At 38.5% G+C, this 25,778-nt stretch overlaps 1 protein-coding gene across 3 annotated transcripts in view; it reads left to right on the top strand.

The window, feature by feature from the left end:
* Positions 1 to 25,778, top strand: part of ADGRB3 (adhesion G protein-coupled receptor B3) — a 731,019-nt gene that overhangs the window by 365,917 nt on the left and 339,324 nt on the right. For all 3 annotated transcript variants that reach the window (XM_008062740.2, XM_008062741.2, XM_008062739.2), the window contains 2 exons: positions 6,511 to 6,579; positions 11,228 to 11,336. In XM_008062740.2, the coding sequence (XP_008060931.1) occupies positions 6,511 to 6,579; positions 11,228 to 11,336 (178 nt within the window). The remainder of the gene's footprint in view (positions 1 to 6,510; positions 6,580 to 11,227; positions 11,337 to 25,778) is intronic.

Genomic DNA, 25,778 nt, shown 5'->3' with positions numbered 1-25,778 from the left:
ATGCTCAGTTGTCTGGTGACGACTGCTGTCTGCTTCCAAGATGGTGCCTTGATGCCACCTTCTCCAAGAGAGAAGGAGCCCTGTGTCTCACACATTGGAAGATGGAGGGGCGTGTTAGCTAAAAACCATGGGCTGCTACTTTTTTTTTTTTTTAATTTATTGTAGAGATGAGGTCTCGCCAAGTTGCCCGGGCAGGTCTCGAACCCATGGGCTCAGGCAATCCACTCACCTCAGCCTCCCAAAGTGCTGGGATTACAGGCTGAGCCACCGAGCCTGGCTGGGATGCCACTTTTATAAGGGCCTTAATTCCATTCACCAGAGAGGACTCCTCATGGCCTAATCAATCACCCGTTAAAGGTCTCACATCTTAGTACTTCACATTGGCAAAACATGAATTTTTGAGGAGCTGCATCGACTGTTGCAATTACTGTCTAAAATTATCTTTTAAAATGTATGTACTTTTTGCCTCTCTTCCCCCAATAGAGTGTAAGTTCTGCGAGAGCAGGAACTCTTATGTGTCTTGATCACTGTGGTGCCCTCAGCACTTAGAAAAGTGACCCGTGTAGAGAAGGCTTTCAGTAACTACCACATACATAATCAAAACAGGCCTGCTTTCTAAAGTGTCTAGCATGGTTTGCCTCACTTTTCCATTCCCTCGTCTACTGCTTTCCTTTAGGCCTTTATACTCATTCCATTGGGCAGAGCCCCTTCCCTTTCATGCCACGGTTACTTCTATAGCTCTCCTTATGCCATCCCTTTGCTGAACAAAGCAGCACTTGTTCTGCCCAACGCATCTGCCAGAAAGTAAGGTAGGGTAGTGATGCTCCAGGAGGGCTCTCTGTGCTTGACTCATGGGTTTCTGGGGGAGGAGGTGCCTTCCTTGGTCATTGCTGCACGTGCGGCTGAAGACCAGGTTCTAACAGCCACAGTTGCTTCCTGCGGTCCTACGGCTTCTCAAAAGTATGCATCTGTACTCAAGGTTGCCCTCGTGACTTCACATGCTGTTGAAAACAAGAAGTGTCTGATCCTGTATTTTTACTCAAGATAATCAATTTTCTTATCTACACATGTCATATCTCATTCCCTGGACATATTGGGAGCCCAGAAGACATCGGAGGTATCACTAGTCAAGGAGTAGGTTAACTTAGAAAGGGATTGCACACTATTTATAAACCCTTTATTGTTTTTTATTTTATTTTATTTTTTAATGCCATTAGTGCTGAACTCATTGCCTTACAAACAGGGGACCTGCAGTTCATTCATTTTAAATATTTGAGTATTGACACTGCTATGCCTTATGCTGGGGGGGTGCAAGAGTGAACAAAACAGACATGATCCCAACTAGTAGAGGGAAAATCCCCAAACCAATCAATCATCACACAAATAAATCACCTTTTTTAAATGTGATACACTTCGAAAGAAGGTGAGAAAGTACAATGAAAGACAAAACATCAGATCCTGTATACTTTGGGAGGAGGTGGTGATCAGATCAAGTCTTTTTGAGGAAACTGCATCTAATTCTAGATGTGGAGGAGGAACAAAGTTCTTTGAGTAAAGAACAGGATGTATAGCAGCCCAAGAAAGGGAGAAGCACATATACGGGTTGCCAAGCATGGCAGAAAAGAGTCGGGGAGCATGAAGAAGCCTGGTGTGCCTGAGTATAGAGAGGATAGGGCAGGATAGCATGAGATGGAGTTGGAGAGACAAGGAGAGGCTGGATTATGCATCCTGAAAGCCATCGAGTGCTCTCTAGACTGGGGGGTCAATGATCTATCCTTTGCGAGGCATTCTCCTCCTAATGGCTTCTCCTTACTTTCTTGTTGAACTGTTAAGCCTCTCTTATGGTTCCCTGTATTTCTAGTCAGGATCACACAATTCCCTTTGGCACCCTCAGCTCTACAATATTACATTTTGTCCCTTAGGGCTGGTCTGTGTTCATGGCTGCCCAAGCATTTTGCTGCTTAAGATGAAGGAAACTCACTTATTTTCTGTGGCTCAGATATCTGACACCACCAGCCTAGCCTATAGCTCTATTTCCATGGAAATAAGAACTCAGCAAAAGCTAAATTCTACTCTCATTGCCTTATTCACAGCAGCCCATCCATTTAAAATATTTTAGCACTGGCATGCTGTTGTGTCTTTCGCTGGACACTGGAAGCACAAGAGTGAAAAAACAGAAATAATCCCAATTAGATTATGAACTAGTAGAGGGAAAAGCCCTAAACACTTCATCACAAAATAAGTCATAATTTCTAAATTTGATGTATAGTTACTAAAAAAATGTATATAATCCATAAGAAATTGCCAAGTGGAAGCCAATCAGAAGTAAACCGAAATATTTATGTTTTCCATTTTTTAAAAATGTCCTTTTATCTCAGATGGTCACATCTCAAACCTGGACTTTGAATGTCACAGAAGCGTTTGTGCTTCTGTCATAGCATGTATTTACTGCTCCAATTTTCCTAATACCTTCTGCAAAAAAAAAGAACAAGAGTCACACCTCTTCGGCCTTTGTGTCCCACACTGTGCTTCTCATGTTGTGGGCATCTGATGGTAATTGCACTGAGCCCCCTATCCCCCAGCAGAGCATATTCTCAGAAAGGAGAGGTTTCTGCTGAACATATAATGTTAGTTCAGAGTTAGTGGAAAGTCAGTTCTGGGCTTTATGTATTGCTGAGAGAGGAAGCAACATTAAAAGCGGGAGAAGGGAGAGTTGCCCGTTATGAAACTATCAGCATTACCAGTGCATATTGGTTATGATGTGACTCTAAATACAAATCATCCAGTCAGTCATCAAAAATATACAACATAAAGGGAATAATGTCATAAAGGCGACATATATATAGCACTTCCATGTGTCAGGCGCTGCATGAAGAATGAGCTACAGCATCAGGTGGCTATGATTACCCTTGCTTTACAGATGAAAGAAATAAAGCATAGGTGGCCAACATCTGCCCAGAACCACACAGTTAATAGCCGATGGAGAAAATTTTAAACCTGGTTTTCCTAGTTTAAGCTTCCAGATAATTCAGACTCTGCCAAGGACACTCAATTTTTCAAATCAGTCTAGGTCATGGTGATCAAGGCTAGTTGTTTAAAAACCCCACAAAGCAAAACAAAATCTACTATAAAGTGCCTCTTGGGGTCTGACATTAGTGACTTAATCCATACATCATCAAAAGAGAGATATTATCTCCATTAGCAGAGCTCTTAGAGAGCTCTAGCAAGTTGTAGCTCTGCCACCCTGGATGCAACTTCATACTTTCTTCAAAAATGCAATCAAGTGGCCTGAAACGCTGTAAGACCCATATTTAAAAGACCACTCTGTTTGGTTCTGTTCTGTTTATCAATCTGATAGTGTAGCAAATGTCAAAGTGAATTAATAAATATACGTATAATATATAACCACATAATATATATTAATAAATATCTGTATCAACGTGTATGAGCAAGTTAGAGCAAACTCAAAAAATGGTGCTGAGTCTTATTAGAAAAGCAGAGGACTGGGAATCTGCCTAGGGAAAGGGGGTACACCTCATCAACAAGGGTACCTGCATAATGAATATTTGTATACCTAACCCTGAATTGTACCCCACAACTTTAAAATAAAAAATTTAAAAGTTAAAAAAAAAAGAAAATCTGAGGTGTCTCACACCTGTAATCCCAGCACTTTGGGAAGCCGAGGCAGGAAGATCACCTGAGGCCAGGAGTTTGAAACCAGCCTGAGCAACATAGTGAGACCTTGACTGTAGGAATAAAAAATAAAAAATAAACTGGGTGTGGTGGCACGTGCCTGTAGCCCCAGCTACTCAGGAGGCTGAGAGGGGAGGATTGTTTGAGGTCCAGGCTGCTGTGAGCTATGATTGTACCACTGCACTCCAGCCTGGGTGACAAAGAAAGACCCTGTCTGAGGGGTACTGTCTTTGTAACTTAATTATTTCCTTTAACTTAGTATTTTATTACATATCTGCTATGGGCAGTCATTATATGCTGAGGATACACCAATGAGCAAGAAAGACACAGTTTCCCCGTAAGTGTATCCCCTACCCTTCCCCCCTCCACTTTAAGTAGTCCATTCGCTACAACAGTCGGGGCACTTCTGATTACTCCAAAATCTAGTCAATAGTGATATCAGAGGATAACTTTACACTGTTCTGCCTTCCCACAGTTCCATGTATTAGCCTTGGAGAACAATGTTGGGTTAGTTTAATGCACATTTTAATACTTTCCCATTTTTTATGTATTCCTTTTGGTGATTTAATAAAACTGAACTCTGAGTATGTTATTTTCATCAAAGCATTATGTATATGCAGTGGCCTTCATGTACAGCCAGGAATCACTGACCCACTGTCAGTAAAACATGCTCTGTGAAATGTTTTCTCAGAAATGAAGATGCACTTGCACAAATTGCTTTCCATCCTCTTGGTGTTTCTTGTTAGCAGCAGCGTGCATTTTATGTGAAAGCTGGCAGAGGTTAGGATGCAGACCAAGGTCACAGCCCTCTGCATAGCTAACTGGCACGTGAAGGGGTAAAACCTGCAACTTGTGCTTCATTAGACCCTGTCCCCTACTGAGTTAACCAGCCATGGGCAATGGCAGAACTCTGAAGGTTAATTCTTTCTGCCCATAGGTAGAGTTACAGCTCAATGGACTAAACCCTTAAAATGTTAACACTCCAAGCAGGAAATTTTAAGTGAGATAAATGACTGGTAGTGCAGAAAGGTTAAACGAATTGAAAATGGATCTAAAACAGACTTGCAGATTTTTCAAGAGTTGCATGAAATATTCTGGAACTTTTGTAGAGGTTATGACTCAAATCATGATCTAACCATGTGATTGCCAGGAACTATTAAAATAAATAGCAAAAATAGGGCAATTAAATATAGATACTAACAGCTTCAAACCACAAGAAAAGAGGAAATGAAGCAGCTTTCTTGTTTTTTTTTCCCCCAAAAAACACCCAAATGAATTTATATGAAATTAACTCAAGTGTCTGTTTTGAGGAGCTAGATAAGGAGGAAGACTTATGCGACTAACGAATTATAATCATTTCCGCCCTCAGGGATGGTTCTGGTCTAAGCTCATGTATCATGTGAAACAGGGCTCCTGCGACATGCAGGTCAGTCAGTTAGAGACAGATTCGAGGACACCCCAAGCAGCCACCAACTATGTATCTCAGACAAGTATCACACCTTCCCTGGGGTTCTGTGAATCCAGGTCCCTACTCTTCTCCAATAAGCACCCTGGTCTTCCTCTCCAAGCTCCTGTGTCTTGGTGGCACAGTGTGATATGAGAGGACAAAATCTTTCTCTGGTTAAAACCTCTCACGTTTGAGATAAACACAAAAAGTTGAACTGAATGGAGTTCAGTGTGTCCACAGGAAATAAACAATCAACATCAAAATGTACTTTTATGGCCAGGCGTGGTAGCTCATGCCTGCAATCCCAGCATTTTGGGAGACTGAGGCAGGAGGATTGCTTGAACCAAGGAGTTCAAGACCAGCCTGGGCAACATAGGGAGACCCCGTCTTTACAAAAAACTCAAAAAATTAGTGAGAATGGTGGTGCATGCCTGTAGTCCTAGCTACTTGGGAGACTGAGCGGGAAGATTGCTTGAATCCAGGTGACTGAGGCTGGGGTGAGCTGTAATCACACTGCTGCACTCCAGCCTGGGGACAGAGTGAGACCTTGACTCAAAAAAAAAAAAAAAATGCCTTCTTACATGGAAAGGGAAAACCGGCAACTCATCTGGGTACTGTTAGGTAAACATAAAGCCACAGGCCAACAACAGAGGATGCGAATGAGGCAAGGGCTTGGAGCTTTAATAGGAGAATGGTACTACTCATTCCTCCATGTTGTTTGGGGATGATAGTCAGAGGGGTAGAGAGTAGTTGTTTGAAAGCAGCTATGATCGACTGAGTACTTATTATAGACTATATTCCAGGAGCTTACAAAATTTCAGTTAATATTTGCAATAGGTGGTTGTAAAAGTACATTACAGTAGCCAGGGAGGACAGAGCCAGGATTCCAGCTGAGGGACCCTGTCTTGTCCCAGCTTTGCCCATAGTCCACAGTCTTACTGTCATGTTCTTTCATCCAACACTCTAAGTAGAAATCTTATGACATTAACAGGACACCTTGTAATAAGACCCAGATAGGTGATGTTCACTACAGAAGGGACAAAATTTATTTGTATGGACGAATTATGCAGTGCTATTACAGAGTAGAACACAGAGATCATAATGGAAAAATAATTGCCAGTGAAAGTTTTTATTTTACCTATTCTGACCTCTTCTGAAGGTGTAGAAATAAAGTTATGTAAAAACTCTAGAATTATGGTGCTGAAAAGGGGCCACGGAAATCTTCTAGAAAAATATGTTAGGGTCATGAGGCAATAATGCAAAGTCTATAAAGTCTATATGCCTTTACCGCAGACGCAGCCCAAATGGATGTTTTCAAAAAGTATATTCCCTCATGTAATATTAAACCTTTTATCTAATTTAATTTACAGAACTTCTTTCAAATAGTTAGCAACCTTCTAGATGAAGAAAACAAGGAAAAATGGGAGGATGCACAGCAGGTAAGTTTGGGTAAAATGAAGTGAATTAAATCGACTGTAAGAAATATGTGAAGAAATCAGTGACATGCTATTTCAAGAATGTAAATGGAGATTTCTAAAAGTCAGTCTAAGTTATAGCCTAGTAATTTTAGGAAAAACAAATGCTCTTTTACTATATCAGTCTATGGAAGAAATCATGTTTATGCATATGAAAAAAGTTTAAGTAACTTAAAACTTTAATGAATGAATAACTAATAACTATAGGCCTTATGAATAGGTCTCCTTCTTATCTACGGACTATAGGAAAAACAGCAAATCTAAAAGCACATATCTCAAATAAACTATGAGGTATTGACTAGTAAAATGATTTGCATTTACTATAATGCTCCATATAATCTGGATCTTTTTTAGTCAAAACCAAGAATTGTAAAAATGAGATCACATAAAATTCGTATTCAATTCATCCTCTTTTTGTTATTCCTTATCAGTGTAGCAAGTGGCCTTATTTGTTTAGTTGTTGTTTGTAAATGCCCTGCAATTCCATTTTTGCTATGCTAACTATATACAGTTAGTCACTTTTTAAAAATTGAATTATAGGAAAGGTTAGAGGTCAAGAAGAAAGAATAATTATGGTTTTAAAAATCTCACGGACATTTAATTTAACTGAATGTTAAACTTCTTTAAGTTTTCTACTTGACCCTTATTAAAAATCCCAAGTAAATAAGACAATCTTGAAGAGAAAAAAAGAATGATATTGGCTGAGGTTCAGACTTTTTTCTATATTCATGTTCTGGGCTTTCAGGAGTACAGCTCTATTCCATTGTGATCTAAAAACAGTCCAGTGAGGCGCTACCTCATTAGAAGGTACAAATTTTGTGCTTCTGGCCACAGCAAGAAAAAAAAGAAATTCTTTCCTTGGTTCAAGACTCTGAATGTGTCTTTTTCTATGAGTTTGAATTATATATTTGTCCTTGGGTTTTTTCTGGAGGACAGCCCCTTTCATTCACTGTAAGATGGTGTCTTTCCTTAGAATACAGCTGCAGAGGCTAAGCACATCTTTCTAGAATGCTGAGACTATTAATTATGGATATATTTAGAACAAGTGTATAATACCCCATTTAAAACAAGACTGAAATTCATCAGATGGCGTTTACTGTGAGGGCCCAACTTTAACAAATAATAAATGCTGGGAGAACTTCTTGTCAAAAAATCCTGAATTCATAACCTGTCTAGTTACTTGCAATTTTGAACTAGCTATATTCTTAAGTTTAAAATATGATATTTTTAATGGTAATTATCTTTAGCACTGTCCTAAAAAATACTTATATGAAATTGAAAAAACATCTGCTTTGTAGTTTTTACTAAAAAGTAGTGTCACGAATACAGTCACATGGTAAATGGGTCTCCAAGTCTGTGGCACTAAGAATGGACACCTTGGAAATAAGTACTGTTTACAACCTACCAGAGATAATCCTTGTGGGTTCCTTTGTGTCATTTTAGAGGAATAGCCTCAACAAAACCAAATACAAAACAGAGCTCTATGTGCGTTTGGAAAATTAGCTGAGTATAATGGTGACTATTGATATCAGAAAGAGTTTACAAGCAAAATTACTCTTTTGAATAGTCATTTCAGATTTGTTAGTTACCCATCAGCCTGAGTTATGAAGGATAAAACTATGTTCAGATAAAGTATCCTGATAAAATATAGTATATTAAAGTAAAAATAAAAAACTATACTCTATATAGCACTCTTTTACACACTACTATTATGGCTGAAATTGAGAAATCCAATCAGTCAAGATCAGCCTTTTTAGTCATGGATCTTGTCCTGTATTCCTTTGTTAAACTTGATGTGTCCCTAGAGCAGGTGTAAGAAAGCTACAGCCAGTGAGCTGAAACCAGCCTGATGCCTATTTTGTTAATCACAATTTGAAATATTATAACCGCTCCCATTCATTCACTTATTCTCCCATCCAAGTACTAGCCAGGCCCGACCCTGCTTAGTTTCTGAAATCAGACAAGATTGGGCACATTGAGGGAGGTTGGCTACAGACTCATTCACGTATTCTCTATGTATGACTGCTTTGGTGCAACGACAGAGTTGAGTTGTTCCAACAGAGATCCCATGTTCTGCAAAGTCTAAAATAATCACTGTCTACAAACAGAAAAAGTTTGCACCCGCTGCTCTGTAAATTTGACTACTGTGGGAGATATATAATTTAAAACATCTGCCAACCTCAAAAAAACCCTTCCTCAAAGGTGCAAGAAAAAAAAAATAGCCCTTTTATTATTGAATAAGCACTAAGCCAGAATGTAATGTATATCATAGGCGATCTGCTAAGAGATGGCAAAGACAGAAAGAAACCTCACCCTGTATACAGCCTGACAGATACACTCCATTTCATACATGTCCTCGAGATAAACAGTAACTAGTCCTGGAGTTAGAGGACTCAAGAGCACCATTTGTCACACATAGTTCATCCTAAATTCACTTGATAATTAGGGACGACCATCTTGCTAGTTAATTAGCTTTATTCAAAGAAGAAAATGAGCTTCTTACATATTTTTGACTGGAGGTAGCTTTACAGCTTAAAGCATGGCTCCAGTGGCCTCTGAGATTAGGCCTCTAGCCGCCACGGTGAGAGAGATAGGATACTATCTCACCCTATGCTTGCCTTTCAAGAGAGACATTCCTGAAACTTTAGGCTTACAGGAGGCTGTTTCTATTTTGAAAAGGCTTACATGCATTGCAAAGAGGCAAAGAAAGAACTGGGCAGTGACTAGTTGTCTGAGACAAATGTGCTAAGCAAAAGGAGCAGTAGGATTGGGGGAGGGAGAAGTCTGTTTCCTTATTTTCAACAGGAAAAATAAGTCTCCTATTTTAATTTGTATTTATGCGTACACTATACACACTCATATACACATGCACCTACACAAGGAAGGGAGAAAAATACAGTCATACAGGAAACTTTAGTGATAACAAAAACGTTACACACATTCTTGGAAGTGGGATGATGAACTTTCAGAATTTATAGTTAGTGACTGAAAATGTAACTGAGAAACAGGATTTATCCCTCAAGTCTTTTTGAAATTTAGAAATTGCAACTATCTCTGCTCTACATGTCTGAGTATAATACAGTTGTTCATGTCTTCAAGGACATGTGAGTGAATGTCTTGGGGCTGATGTTAGGTGGGCACAGCCACAGCCCTGTGAAATTCATGTGCCTCTGTTTCTTCAGCTCCCGCTGTGTGTTTTCTTGCCTTTCAGAATGTCCCTTTCTTTTCTGCACTGGCCTTTGCAAATACAAAGCAGCTAGAAGTCCCTAATCCACTTAATGCTTCACGGCTGGAAGATGCAGTAGGGCTCAATGGCTACAAGAAATTAGCCTAACTTCAAAGAGTTTTCTGCTCTAATGTGGTTTTATAATGCAGGCTGAATTTATGAGCGTATGGGTTACACATGCTAAAATTCATGTGACCTTTTAAATGGCCTTCACATTCCATACAGTGTGAACTATTGCCAGAATCAGGTTGTCTTTAAGTAAACACTCATCCACGTGAACCATGTGAGGTGCTGTGATATTGAGAAAAACACTTTGACCAGAGAGGAAGAGAGTCCTGTGGGTGGGTAGGTAGGTAGATAGTGAGTAAATGGATGGATAGGTGGATAGATGGATGGATGGATGGATGGACAGACGGATGGACAGAGAGGAGAGAGCTTCAACTACCATCAAAGATATAATATGGCCTTAGGTATATTGTTTAACCTCTTTGAGCCTCTGTTTTTTCTGATGTAAAATATGGGTAATAATCTCACAGGTTTGTCTTGTATTTGTACATATAAAGTACCTGCAACTAGAGTTATTATCATAATCCTAAAATTACTGCTCTTATCCATACAATGATTATTATAAGTATCAAAAATTAATGCTTACTTCGAATATTTATTTATTATGCAATATATTTAGTAGTTTGTAAGTCTAATAATTGTTTTTTCCTGGGTTTTTCATATAGATGCTAATCTGAAAATGTAAGGAGTCTAATTTCAGTGTTTGTCCTATGCTGCAGTTACATTTAAGTGATGGAAAGAGCCCATCAAAAGTGAAGTCATGCTGTTTCTGAATTGACAGTCTGTTAAATATTTTGAGTTTCCTTAGATTTATAAGGGATTAATCACTGTATCATATCTTTTCAAAGTTCTTGCTGTGTGACACCTGGTGTCATTCTCAACTGTTAATTCAAAAAAAACAGCTATTGCCAGTTGCAAATTTTTTTCAAATAAAACAGAGCTCATTTGTGACCTTATTATGTAGGTTTTAAAAATTCCAGTTAAGATGGGGCTCGGTGGCTCAGCCTGTAATCCCGCACCTTTGGGAAGCTGAGGTGAGTGGATTGCCTGAGCCCGTGAGTTTGAAACCCTCTTGGGCAACTTGGCGAAACCTCATCTCTACAAAAAATCAAAATGTATCGGGTGTGGTAGCACACACCTGTAGTTCCAGCTACTTGGAAGGCTGAGGCGGAAGGATCGCCGGAGTCCAGCAGGTCGAGGTTGGTCCAGTCTGAGTGACAGAGTGAGACTCCAACTGAAAAAAAAAAAGTTCCAATTATATATCCCATTATATGGTATGTGTAGATTTTTTATTCTGTCTCACCTTTGCTTTTTTTTTAGATTTATCCAGGCTCGATAGAGTTAATGCAGGTGATTGAAGATTTTATACACATTGTTGGAATGGGGATGATGGACTTTCAGAATTCATACCTAATGACTGGAAATGTAGGTAAGAAATAGGATTTTTTTCCTAAAATATTTCTGAAATTAAAAAAATTGCAAGTATCTGCACCATACATATCCAAGTGTAACATCCATTGTTTATATCTTTAAGAATATGTGTGGCTCAGCCTGTAATCCCGTGCCTTTGGGAGGCTGAGGTGAGTGGATTGCCTGAGCCCACGGGTTCGAGACCCGCCTGGGCAACTTGACGAGACCTCATCTCTACAATAAATAAAAAAATTAGCCGGGCGTGGTGGCGCGCACCTGTAATTCCAGCTACCCGGAAGGCTGAGGCAGAAGGATTGCTGGAGCCCAGCAGGTCAAGGCTGTGGTGGCCAGGAATGGCCACTGCTCTCCAGTCTGGGTGACAGAGTGAGACTCCAACTCAAAAAAAAAAAAAAATAATGAATATGTGAGTAAATATATTATGGATACTCAGTATCTGACTTTTAAGGGCCCAACTGCATGTAACACACACACACACGTAAACATGCATGTGTCTCTATCTTCATGCATTTGTATAAAGGTCTATAGCCTGCTTGTGTGTATCTGTACCTATATGTGTACAGGGTAATATGTACTTATTTTTTCATTTACTATGTGCTCATTGCTAACCAATCTAATTTTGAATATTATATGCTGGTAATTTTGAGGAAAAAATGAGTCTTCCTCATCTTTCACCCATTGTTCTTGAGGACGCCAAGTAGCTTTCTCACTCTCACTAGGCTCCAAGCAGGTATGTGTGTCTTCTCTGTGTGTCATGGATACTTCAGAACACCTTTGAGGGTTGTGTGATGGCACCGCTGCCAGTTCCCTGAGTACCTTCCAGTATCGGGGACTTGCTCAGGTCTCTCTGTTGTGGATTTTATAAGGCAACAACCATCATATTAATCAGATGACTATTTATCTCTGTAGTTAAAAATGAACAAGTGCAAAGAAATAGTCTTCTTAGTTATACACACTGAATTGACACAGGTTTACGGTTTTCTCATTTCCTCAAACTCCCTCTCATGATGGTACTGTGATTCAGAAAGATTTTCTTTCATTTGTTATGCTTTAATAGTCTTCACATAAAAACCACTGGACAACAGATAAGATTGTCTTTAAATAAACATATTTTACCCATATTCTTACTCACATATGTTTAAGGTTCTGTTTCTGAAATAGAAAGAGACCTACACTAGTGAGGGAATTAACTAGGATGGTGTCAACTGTTACAAAACTTTTTTTTATGATTAAGAGTTTTGGTGGTTTATTTTGCACATGATTTCTGCTGAAGGTCCTTAAATCTTATAGGAACTCATTTTATCCAAAGATGTCTTCTACCAGGGTGGCCTCAGATTACACAGGTTTATAGCTAACCACTGGAAATATTCTTCAGTTGAGGAACGTCTATGAAATGGAGTTCTCAAAAGTCTGAAGACGTATTGGTGCCCACATTTCCCTTTCATGCAACACAGGTGTGAGGCCTATATTGGGGGCCTTAATGCATCTTCTGAGTCAGTGTGATGACACAGACTTGTCCAGAGTGGGTATCCAGCAGACTGAGTCAGCTCACTAATGGAGTGAGCTGACCCTTCTATGAACCATGAGAGAAAAAAGACCCAAGATAGTATTTGTGTTGAAGGATGAATTCAGAAACCAAATAAAATCCAAATTGAATGTCTATTGTAAGAGTTTCTAGACAGAGAAAAGAAAGCAAGTCTGGAGGAAAGGTGCAGAAGGGTGGGCCAGTGAGTTTTAGGGGACACAGATAGAAGAACCTAGAGAGAGTCCAGAGACACTCATCATTACAGCCAGAACCACTTTCCTAAGAGACATGTGACCTCTTTGGTGAATGGGAAAGGGTTATGAAGGGGGCTGCGCCAGATTGGACAAAATAATTTACAAGTAAAATTGGGACAGAAAAACAAAGAACTGTTGCTTTCTTCTTCTTTTTGTAAGTTAACATCTAATTCTAAAAGGCATTTATTGTTGATTACTTCAAATATCAATCCAGAGACTGACACTGTAGTCTGGGGACAGAAGCTGAGACCTATTCTTTATAATATCCAGGAGTTTTTCAAAATGTATCCACTAGATCCAATTAAGTAATAATAACTGACTATTAATTAGTAATCACTTGCTGTCGGTTCTCTTCATGTTATCCAATTCAATAGTATATTTATATATAAAGCAGGATTATACTCTTTTGTCTGATTTTCCAGTGTTTTTGAACAAGGTCATGCATAGAGAATATTTTATAGTGGCAAACTATGAAGTATGGGAGTTGGCACTTATTCATCTTACATCCTAAGTCCAACTATTAATTATCCAATACAGTCTTCATCCTACTGAGCAGACGCATGTGCAAGGACACGTGCACACACAGCATGTGAGAGATGAGGGACACTAGGCAACTGACAAAGGTTACTTATTCCTTATGGCCATTTTCTTTGCAGTGTGTTAGATAAAGACGACGTCAAGAGCTTCAAAAGATCTTAATGTGCTTTGGAGAGATTCTGAATTATTTTTCATAAAGCCTACATGCCTAGTCACCTGTACTTTAGATAATAAGTTCCTAAAGAAAGGAAAAGAGTTGAACAGCCAAAAAATACATGCCAAAGGGACCATACGATTTAATAAAAGACTCTCAGAACCTCACTAATAGCTTATTTTATTTCAACTTTAGATACAGTTTCAGCATTTCTATTTTCTGGTTACTGATTTAGATAGAATGAGTTGGAAACAGACAGTGCTATTAGAGGCACACGTATAGACAATAGAATAGATGAATGTTGAAATAAAAAGGAAAAAGCAATGCCAAGTGACTCCTTAAGCCTCATTTTTGAGAGCATTAGTTTTAAGACTTTGGATAATAATTTTTGTTTAAAAACATGGCTTTAATTCATAAGGGTAAAAGTTTCCATAGTCTGATTAAAATGGTTGAAAAAGGATTAGCATATTTTAGAAAGATTTTCTTCAAAAATAGTTCAAATGAAAGTTTGAAGCTTCTTTTATATGAAGAATGTACCCACTTATATCAGCTTTTGATGAATGAAATGTTCTTATGTGATTAAAAAATCTATGAACATTTTGGTGTTGTGCCTGCATGTACATTTTTGTAGAGAGCAAGTCCACAGCTTTGATCTATTTTTTTAAAGATTTATGATCTCAAAAATTTTAATACAGACTTGGAAAAAATAGTTCTACAAACAAAAATGTTAAGCCAATGCATTTGTAAAATTATTGAGCATCAATGGAATACTTATTTTTCATATTATATATGCATATGATATTTAAATTAGACACATGAAAACTAAATACACAAATTAATGAGCACTTACTAAAGACTGAACACTGCTAAATAGTTTATATAATTACTGTATAATGAATGTATGAAAGAATACATAAGAAAATTGATATGTTACAGAGATATTTCAATTTTTGATATGACTCTTTTATTGTAGAACTGTATTCTAGCAATTCTAAATATGCTACATAAGTGGGGGTTTTTTATTATAGAGATGTGGGGTACAATTCAGGGTTAGGTATATAAACATTAATCATGCAGGTACTCTTGTTGTGAGGTATGCCCCTCCCTCCCCTAGCAGTTTTCCTCAACTGCCAATCCCACCCCCCTCCCCTGACTGTTTTCCACTACTGTCAATCACTTATAGCATTATAATTGCTCAAGGTCCATTTATGAGTGAGAACATATGGAACTCTGTTCTTTGTTTCTGTGATAAATCACTGAGTATGATACACCCCAAATCCATCCAAGTTGCTGCAAAGTCCATATATTTGTCCTTCTTTATGGCTGCATAATATTCCATTGTATATATGTAGTAAGTGAGTTTTGTCTTAGAAAAAGAAATGACTTCTTCAATGTATCCACAATTTTTAAAAATTATTATTATCAATTAGGTCTGGAGGGCCATATCTGTTTTATGTGGAAGCAAATATTTCGTTTGATCGTAATCCATAATATTTAACTAGATAAGTTTGTTAGGTGTCAGATAAACAAAAACTAATAGAGTTCCTTTTTAAAAAGTTAATTTTCTTCAACAAAAAAGAAAGATTTTTTTCCTCAATGAAATTATTATTTGAAGAGTTATTTAAACTCGCCGTTTGTGCTTTCCACATACTTTCCCTTCGGCCCCTGGCAGCCCAACATTTCCCTTATCATGTTCCTGAAACTCCTGTTGGAAATGCATACTGGAAACTCCAGCTGCCAATGAAATCTCTTCTATGTTTATTCCTCACATCCTCTGTGCCTTGGCGACCACTATCTCTTTCTCAAAACTATCCATTCCTTTAATGCTTTTGTAGCTAGGACAGTATAAAATATAATTAAGGGATACAAATTAGACTCATGGCTTGGAAGTATTTGGATTTTTTGGAGGCAACAACATAAAACAAAAAACAAGGATGAAAGTAAGTTATTTTGAGGCACAGCTGTTTGCAGTTGCAAAAACAAAATAGAAAGTGTGAGATTGGAATGATTAGAGTGACAGGGCAAGTGAATGGAGCTCTCTTGTCCTAAGATCATCTCAAGTTCCAGTGGTAGGTCTTATAGGTTTTTGTTTGTTTGTTTTGTTTTTGATTTGGGGGCTCACTATGTCACTTGGACTGTTGTGCAGTAGCACAATCACAGCTCACCACAGCCTCAGACTCTCTGGGCTCAGGTAATCCTTCTGCCTCAGCCTCCCGAGTAACTGAGGCTACAAGACTGTGCCACTATGCCTGGGTAAATTTAAAAAAAAATTTTTTTAAAGACAAGGTCTTGCTATTCTGGCTATTCTCAAACCCCTGGCCTCACATGATCTTCCCACCTTGGCCTCCCAAAGTGTTGGGATTACAGATGTGAGCCACCACACCTGGTCTATAGTTTTTATTATATATTTAGTTATGTATTATCTACAATGAGTTTATGAAATATATTTGGTATATTTATTGCTAAGGATAGCCTATTCTTTAGAAATTAATTGTTTTAGTTTGGACATTCCTTGGACTGAATTCAAGGAAAATCAGTAAAGAGTTACTAGCCCACAATGTTCAATTAAAAACAAAAAGAATTGATATCTTACTGTCAGCAAAACCTTTACTAAATGATTCAGGTCATTAAAGTAAATGACTAATTCTAGCCTGCAAGAAAAGTGCAATCTAGTTGTAGACATAAAAGAACTACATAAATAAATAAATATCAAGTATATTTTGGTATGTGTCATGTAAGCCAAATATGAATGGCTCATTCCAGGAGATGTTCTGTGTAAGGATCAAGAAATATTTCTTAGAGAAGGAAGCATGTAATGCAGACTTTGAAGGATGACTGGATTGTTGACAATTCAGCATGAAGTAGAGTGCGTAATGAATAAATGGCTACTTTCCAGAACTTTCTGTTAGCAAAGATGGTATAGAAATATAAAAGTTAAGATTGTATTTAGGGGATACGTAGTCTATTTTGATAAAAACACATATGTATGGAAGTGAAGTAAAATTGGAGAGACGTGGAAACATGGTTCTGAATTCTGAAGAAAATAGGCAGTCACTGAAGCTTGACCTGATGAGAGTTGTGCTGTGGTAGAACATATGTTAGAGCAGAAAATAGAATGTATTGAAATTGAGAAAGACTATAAACACAGTTAGGGTAAATATAGTTAGAAGACTTTCAATAGTCATCCTTGTAGGTGATACTAAAGAGATGAATTAGTGGTAGTAAAAACAGGAAACAAAATGTAGGTATGAATTTAGGAACCTGTTTCAGGCTAAAATTAATAGGATTCTGTAACTGACTGGTGTGTGAGAGAAAATGGAGAGACTGTGGTTACACTTATCCAACAAATATTCGAGAGTATCTTTCACATGTTAATATTTATTATATTTATTTATATTTATTATTATATTTATTAATATTTAGAATAATATTTCACATGTTAATATTTATTCATATGAATAGTGAATAACTAAAATGAGATCTTCAGTTTGTTAGAGAAGTCAAATCTATGTGCATACTTGAAAGTCAACTACATAAAATGATAATTGAAGTCATAAACTTTTAAAAAATTATCAATACAATAATAAGAGAGGCTGAGTATAGTGGCTAATGCCTGTAATTCCAGCACTTTGGGAGGTAAAAGAGAGAGGATTGCATGAGCCCAGGGATTCATAACCAGCCTGGGTAAATTGGCAAGACTTTGTCTCTCCAATAAATTTAAAAATAGCCAGGCATAGTGGCATGTGCCTGTAGCTGCGGCTACTTGGAAGGTTGAGGCAGAAGGATTGCCTGAGCCCAGCAGGTTGAGGCTGTGGTGGCTCTGAGTGTGCTACTGCACTCCAGCCTTAGCAACAGTGAGATTCTGACTCAAAATAAAATAAAATAAAATAAAGAAGAGACATTTATATTTAAAAACAAATAATCAGGATTGGTGTCAGAGAAAATGATTAAAGGTAGTTGCTATAACAGGTTCTAGGATAAGGCAGTTTAAAATTAGTGTCATATACTTAGTACGAGGGAGAGAACATTTCAAAATGAATTCCCTACTTAATATCAATTGCTGATAAAGTCCAGTGTGTTTGATTTTTTAAAAATCATATGTGATTATCAATGGTATGACAAATATTTTCTAGAAAAAGTGTAGACACAGTGAACAATATCTAAATCTCCAAGTTATTCAGGTGGACACAATGGATTGAAACATTGATCCATTGAAATGAAATATTTTGATACCGTTATCTCCATGAATTTGCTTTGCAAAGACGAATGTTGCTATACTCACTTATGAGGGGAGACCCAAAAAACCCAGAATTATCTTACGAAGGGTGAGCCCCTTGTAGTTCAGGCTACCCCTGCTAGGTTGGTGTTCTAAGAACCCATCGGCATCAGTGTACCAGCTAGCATTGTTGTGAGAAGCTGCGTTTGACTTCAGTGAATTTGCGGGGAGGGATTCTTTTGACCTTTTGACATGTTTACCCATTTCATGATGGGTGATTGACTAACCCACACAACGCTGTGTTCAGCAGTTTTTGACCAAAAATGGCACGTTCCCCATGACTCACCCTTCTCTTCACCCAGTCTTGCCCTGAGCAACATTTTTTGTCTTCCAAGATGAAAAAAGTCCTTAAAGGGAAACATTTTGCCAATGTAGAAGAGGTGAAACAAAAAAAACTAGATGCACCAAAAGGCATTAGAATTGACAAGTTAAAACACTGTTTTGAGCAGTGGAAAAAGTGTCCCCATAGGTATTTTGCAATAAACAAAGAGTACTTTGATGGTGATTGAAATTTAAACATGTAAGAATAAATGCACATTTTCTTTTTTTTATTATTATAAAGATGTGGGGTGTAATTCAGGGTTAGCTATACAAACATTGATTATTACCCTTGTAGACAAGGTGTGCTCCTCCCTCCCCTAGCAGTTTTGCATAACTACCAACCCCACCCCACCTCCCCTGACAGTTTCCCACTACTACCAATCCCTTTCTTATATTATTACAATTAAATACACATTTTCATATAAGTAAATTCCTGGGGTTTTTGGGTCTCCCATCGTATAGCTATCTTATAGACTTCTTCCTTAGGAATTATTTGAAGATGACAACATCAAATAAAAAGGAAATACTTTTTAGGCTAACAATGTCTCTAAATATTATAATGTTATAATTATTAGTTTTAAGAAATTTTAAAAGTTATTCTGATGTGCAAAGCATAGTGATATAAGATTCTGAAAAGCATAGTTTTAGTTCTTCTCCAGTAATCTGATAAGACCAGTGACTTAAAACTATTAAAGGTAAGATTTTTATTTTTTTTTTTTTGGCAAAGCTAAATATCACTGCCTCTTCTTGATTTAGCAAATATGAAATACTGGGTTTTTGAGATTGAACATTCACACTTGATATTTTCTGAAATTGAATCCAAATGCAATCTGATTAATGGTGTTATTACTTACGTTCCATGGTAAACCTAATCATTTATTTGGTAGAATATCTTATGCTTCAATTGAGAAGCCCATTTTTAAGCTAGTGACATTTTACAAAGAGGAGCCTTTTCTCTCTAGGCTTGTTTTTTTCCATCAGTTTTTTCCATTAGTTTTGTAATTCACACATCTCCATCTTTTGCTTAACTTCCTGTCATTAAAAATAAAACTCTTGCAGTCAGTTAACACCAAGACTGAACAGTACACATTTAACATCTTTTTTGTTTATTGGTAGCTCTGACGTTGGTTCAGTCAGCTCAATTTGAGTCTAGAGGTGTTAGGTTCTACCTCTGCCTCTGGCTTTTTACCACTCTTTCTAGACTAAAGCAAGTGTGCATTTTTCTGTAGATTAGAAAGCAACGACAGTAGCAAAAAACCCTAAAAATACCCACTTCCTTATTGTAGGAATTTACTGGCTTTCTTACAAAAATAAATAGGGGCCGGACTTGGTGGCTCAGCCTGCAATCCCAGCACTTTGGGAGGTCGAGGAGAGTGGATTGCCTGAGCCCATGGGTTCAAGACCAGCCTGGGCAAGTTAGTGAGACCTCTTCTCTACAATAAATAAGAAATTAGCTGGGCATGGTGGCATGTGCCTGTAGTTCTGGCTACTTGGAAGGCTGAGACTGAAGAATTGCTAGAGCCCAGTAGGTTGACGCTGGGGTGGCCAAGAGTGTACCACTGCACTCCAGCCTGGGTGACAGGGTGAGACTCCAACTCAAAAAGAAAAAAAAGAAAACAGAAAGTAAATAGTTCAAACATAATTTTAAATTCTAACTTGGAATGATATGTAGCACTTTGAGTGCTTAGATTTCTTCTCATTTAATAGGAATTATCTCTTGATGTTTACTAGGACCCACTTATTCCAAAGGGTTGGGGAGGTGTTGGAAGTACAACAGAGACAGTATTGAAGGTTCCTTTCAGACCCTGGCAGAAGCAGGCAAGACAAAACCCTTAGGGTGTGGGTGGGCTTTCCTCCACCCAGCTGAGCTCCGGGTTAAGGTGGTGCTCATGTTAGTATAGTAGGTTGGTAATGATTGGTGGACTTACCTGACTGGAAGAGGGCTCAGGTACTCATTCAGAAAATTTGTACCGTGTTCTGTTCCAGTTTCTGAGGATTTCTCAGTGAACAAGTTAGACATGCTTCTTGCTCTCCTGCAACTCGTGTTTTCTATTAGAGAGGCAGATACCAAACAATTGCCATCTAACATGCCCAGGGTTATCATTATTATGGAGAGTAAACTCTATATATCATTACTATGTAGAGCAAACCAGCAGGGTAAGAGACAGAGAGTCAAGGGAGGAGTGTCCCTTCAGGAAAGATGGTCAGGGAAGTCCTCACATCCTCCATGGTGAGGAATTGGAGTGTCAAGGTTCCTGTCAGGCCCTGGCACGAGCAGGCAAGACAAGGCCCTAAGGGTGCAGGTGGGCTGTCCTCCATCCAGGAGAGAGCTCTGGGTTAAGGTGGTCCTCATATGAGTGTAGTAGGTTGGTAATGATTGGTGGACTTATCAGGGATGATGGTCAGAGAAGACCTCACATCCAGGGTGAGGGACAAGGAGTCAAAGGAGGAGAGTTACTTCAGGGAAGATGGTCAGTGAAGGCCTCACATCTGTCATGGTGAGGGACAGAGTGTCATCTGAAAAATGTCACTTCAGGAAGAATGATCAAGGAAGGCTCCTCACCCTCTAGGGTGTGGGACGGGAGTGTCAAGGGAGGAGTGTCACTTCAGGGAAGATGGTCGGGGAAGTCCTCACACCCTCCACCATGAAATATGGGGAGTCAAAGGAGAAGTATTCCCTTAGGGAGGATGGTCAGGGAGGGAGGTATGAATACCTAAGTCTGTAGAGCATGGGCTGCAGTGATGTGCAGGACAGAATACTTCGACAGAGGAACAGTGAGTGCAGAGGTACTTCGTACATTAGAGGAACTGGAGAAACCCAGGAGGGCACTTGCCTGATGGTCTGAATGGGATGCGAAACCACTGGAGGATTTGAGCAGGAGAATGACATACAGCCGTGTGTCACTTAACAAGAAAGATAACGTTCTAAGAGATATGTCATAGGTGATTTTGTTGAGTGCGAACATCGCAGGGTGAGCTTACACCAACCTAGATGGGTCAACCTACTACGTGGTTGTATGGGACAGCCTGTGGCTCCTAGGCTGTACACCTGTACAGAAGGTTATTGCACTAAATACTCTAGGCAATTGTAACACAGTGGTATTTGTTCATCTAAATATATGTAAACATAGAAAAAGTACAATAAAAATGTGATATAAAAGATTTTTTTAAATGGTCAAAATGAGTAAAACCCTGTCTATGGCGCGTAATTACCATGAGTGGAGTCTGCAGGGCTCTGAGTGAGTCCGTGAGTGAGTGGTGAGTTGTGTGAAAGCCTAGGACGTGATTGTGCTCTACTGCAGACTGTATACACACTGTACAATTAGGCTACGCTACATTTTATTTTAAAATTTTTCTTTCTTCAGTAGCAAATTAACCTTTTTTACTGCAACATGTTTACTTTATAGACTTTCTTTTCAACTTTTTTCCTCTTTTGTACTAGCCCTTAGCTTAAAACACAAATTGCACAGCTTTACAAAATGTTTTTTCTTTCTTTCTATCTTTATTTTCTAAGGTTTTTTTCTGTTGTTTTTTTTTTTAATTTTTGTTAAAAACTAAGACGCAAACACACACCTCAGCCTCATAGGGTTAGGATCATCAACGTCACTGTCTTCACCTCCACACCTCGTCCCACTAGAGAGCCTTCAGGAGCAGCAAACATGCATGGTGCTGTTGTCTCCTGTGATACCAGCACCTGATCATGGAATACCTCCAGAAGGACATACTTGAGGCTGTTTACAGTTAACCTGTTTTTTTGTTGTTGCTGTTAAGTAGAAGGAATGCACCTTAAAACAACAATTAAAAAGTATAGTATAGGAAATATTAGGCAATAGGAAGTTCTCAGCTGCATTACAATTTTATGTGACCACTGTCGTCTATACGTCTGTAGTTGGCCAAAAGGTATTTATGTGGCTCATGACTGTAATCTGGTTTATGTTCTGAAAGGATAATTCTGACTATGGCGTGGAGAATAATAGACGCTAGGGGACATGAGTGAATATGGGGGAGGAGTGAAGTGTTTATTGCCATAGAAAGAGAGAACACAGAGGCTTGGACCAGGTGGCAGTGGAAATAGGGAACAGGGGTCAGCTGCTTGAGATCGGTTTCATAGTTGGCTGGGCATGGTGGCTCACACCTGAAATCCCAGCATTTTGGGAAGCCAAGGCAAGAGGATCACCTAAGACCAGCAGTTTGAGACCAGCCTAGGTAATATAGCAAGTTCCCATCTCTACACAAATAAAAATAAAAAGCATATCTGACAGAGTTTACTCATGGTTAGAAATAGGGTATGAATGAAAGACAGGACTCAAGGAAATGTCTCCACAACTCCTCCAAGAACCCAACTACAGAAGTAAGACAGATTTACTTTCAGAATCTGCTTTGACAACCATTTAGATGTTCTCTAAACTTTAGACTGCCAAGCAAGCTTGTTTTCGATTCTTTTTTATGTATTATCTTTCCTAAATCCAACCAACTACTTTCTCCTGAGGTTTAAGCCTATTTCTACATTTCATTTCTACTGTTCTCAGGGAGACCGAGCAATATTTTGCTTGGATGCCATCAGCATCAGCATCCGCATCCCACTATCCAAATGCTTGGGTAAAAGCCAGAATGAATTTATTCATTAAAATGACTTCATGAAGCTGCACCTCACACTGAGCTTCTAGCTAATGAATGGAGTGAATCCTGCTTTCCTCGTCTCTTTTTTTGTTTCTTCCTCTGTTTGTAAAGTCATGGAGTCTTGAAAATAGAACTCTCTAGTGTCCACCAAGCGCAGCAAGAAACTCATCAGCTCTATTCCACTTTTTAAAACTTTTCTATTTTTATAGGCGTCTAAAATGTAGTATATAAAATTTTAGTATCTAAGGCAGAAAGATTTTTGCCAAGCACCTTTATTTCTACAGTGTAAAAAAAAATCTATTTGTAATAGTACTACTATCATAGTTGCAATCCTGGGCCTTAATATAGAAAACACTGTTCTTGTTATGGTATGTGAAGTTACCAGTAGACATGCATTCTTTTAGAAGTTAACCAGGGTGAAAATAGTTACATCATATTTCCAGGTTTCTTATCTTTTTTGTACAGCCATGCCCAAGGGCACAATTATTCATGGAGTCATTATTAAATAATGCCTATTGTCCCTGAAAAACCCAAATATATTATTCATAGCTATTTTTTCTTGTTTTGAGTAACCACATGCCTTATATATTATTTTCTTTTTCATTTTCTATTTTTTTTAATTTTAAAACAAGATCTCACTATGTTGCCCAGGTTTAATGTCAAGAGCCTCAAACTCCTGGGTTCAAGCGGTTTTCTTGCCTCAGTCGTCAGAATAGCTGAGACTACAGTCACATGCCACCATGCTTGATTTGCCCTAGATCTTTTATATGTTCTTTCTATCTGTCTGTCTGTCTGTCTATCTGTCTAACTACCTAACTACCTACCTATCTACCTATAATCTCTCTATTACTATATTTCAATAGCTTTAGGAGGTACACGTGGTTTTTGATTACTTGTTTGAATTGTATAGTGGTGAAGAAGTCTGAGCTTTAAGAGTGCCACCAACCCTACCAGTGCCCATTGTACCTGATAAGGGTTTTGGGGTTTTTTTTAATCGCTGTCTCCCTTTCCACCCTTCCCCTTCTGTGTCTCTAATGTCCATTATACCATTCTCTATGCCTTTGCAGATATTATCCCTATATTATGCCAATTTCTAGTCCTGAACTTCTGAACTCTTCTCAGAAGTGTCATTTGAGCATAGTATACAGAAAAGGAAAAAAAAAGAAAAAGAAAAAGAAAAACACGCTTTTTCTCCTTTTATTCCTCAGGCTTTCCAAGAAAATTTTTACATCCCATACCCCAAATGAATGCTTTCACAGATATACATAACACAGCCTCACTGCCTGGGTGAGCAAGGCACCCACATGATTTCTGTACCAATGCTTCCCATGCATTTTTTCCTTTTGCATCTTACTAATTGTAAGTTAAACAATTGTTTCATTGTCTTGCTTGGTCAACCACACTGTAACCTACTTCTGTTACATAATGAACTTCCATGTGGCTTTTTTATTATGTGGCTCTAGGGAAATCAGACTCATATATTCTATATTATTACAAGGTAAAATAACTCCTGACCATTTGTTTTCTTTTGTATTCGTATTTTGTATTCATATTTGCCTACTTTATCAGATAATGTAAAATTGTTTTTTGACCAATTACATATTTTTACCTTTCATAAATATATATATATATTTTTGAATCAGGGTCTCACTGTCACCAGGCTAGAGTACAGTGGCACAATCACAGCTCACTGCAGCCTTGACTTATCTTAAGCTCAGGCAAATCCTTCTGCCTCAGTCTCCTGAGTAACTGGGGCTACAGGCACATGGCACCACACATTTTTTTTCTTTTTTTTTGTAGAGATGAAGTCTTGCTATGTTGCCCAGCCTGGTCTTGAACTTCAGGGCTCAAGTGATCCTCCTGCCTTGGCCTACCAAATTGGTGTGATTACAGGCGAAAAACCACCAAGGCTGGCTCATAAATCTTTCAAAACACATCTTAGCTGAGGAAAATGATGTGATTGTTATTTGTTATGCCTTCATTCCCCGTCTTTTAGATTTTATATTTATTGAAAAAATGCTTTAGGTCTAAGGAAACCTAAGGAAGTCTCACAGAACTCAGTGGAAATGATGATAAATAGAACACACAAGTATGTACAGAAGCACTGAGAATGTGAAGAGGAAAAGCAGAAAAAGGTTGACTTCTACCATGGCTGTGCATGTGTTTGAGGAAATAAGTTAAGCCTAAAGTGTGAGACATGTATAACAGAGATGGTGATGGTGATAGTATGTGTACACGTGGCACCTCTTGGTATACCAGACATTGATTGGGAAAGCTGTTGTCAAATACAGTACTGTAACTTCCAAACTTAAGATATCTGGCAAGAAAACAGGTCAAGAATTCTTGAGTTTCTCGTATATTTACACATAGACCAAGCCACAAACATTTGAGTTTTCTTTATTCTCTGTAAAAAAAAAAACAAAAACAAACTTGAACTACAAAAATGTCCCTGGTGACCTCTGTGCCCCAAGGAAGCTATGAAGAGATGCTGTGCATAAAGGGGTTGGTGTTTTGCCTCAGTTGCAGAGATACGGCACATACATTTAACTTGGGAAGGACTCTTAAAAAAGGGATTGAGCAGTCGGGCTCGGTGGCTCAGCCTGTAATCCCACGCTTTGGGAGGCTGAGGTGAGTGAATTGCCTGAGCCCATGGGTTCGAGACCCGCCTGGGCAACTTGGCATCTCTGCAATAAATCAAAAAAGTTAGCCGGGCGTGGTAGCACGCATCTGTAGTTCCAGCTACTGGAAGGCTGAGG

This window comes from Carlito syrichta, unplaced genomic scaffold, assembly GCF_000164805.1.
Source record: "Carlito syrichta isolate Samal-C Ts95f unplaced genomic scaffold, Tarsius_syrichta-2.0.1 Scaffold305809, whole genome shotgun sequence".
Classification (NCBI taxonomy): domain Eukaryota; kingdom Metazoa; phylum Chordata; class Mammalia; order Primates; family Tarsiidae; genus Carlito; species Carlito syrichta.
Note: the sequence above shows the minus strand (reverse complement) of the source record. Positions and strands in the feature narration are given on the sequence as shown.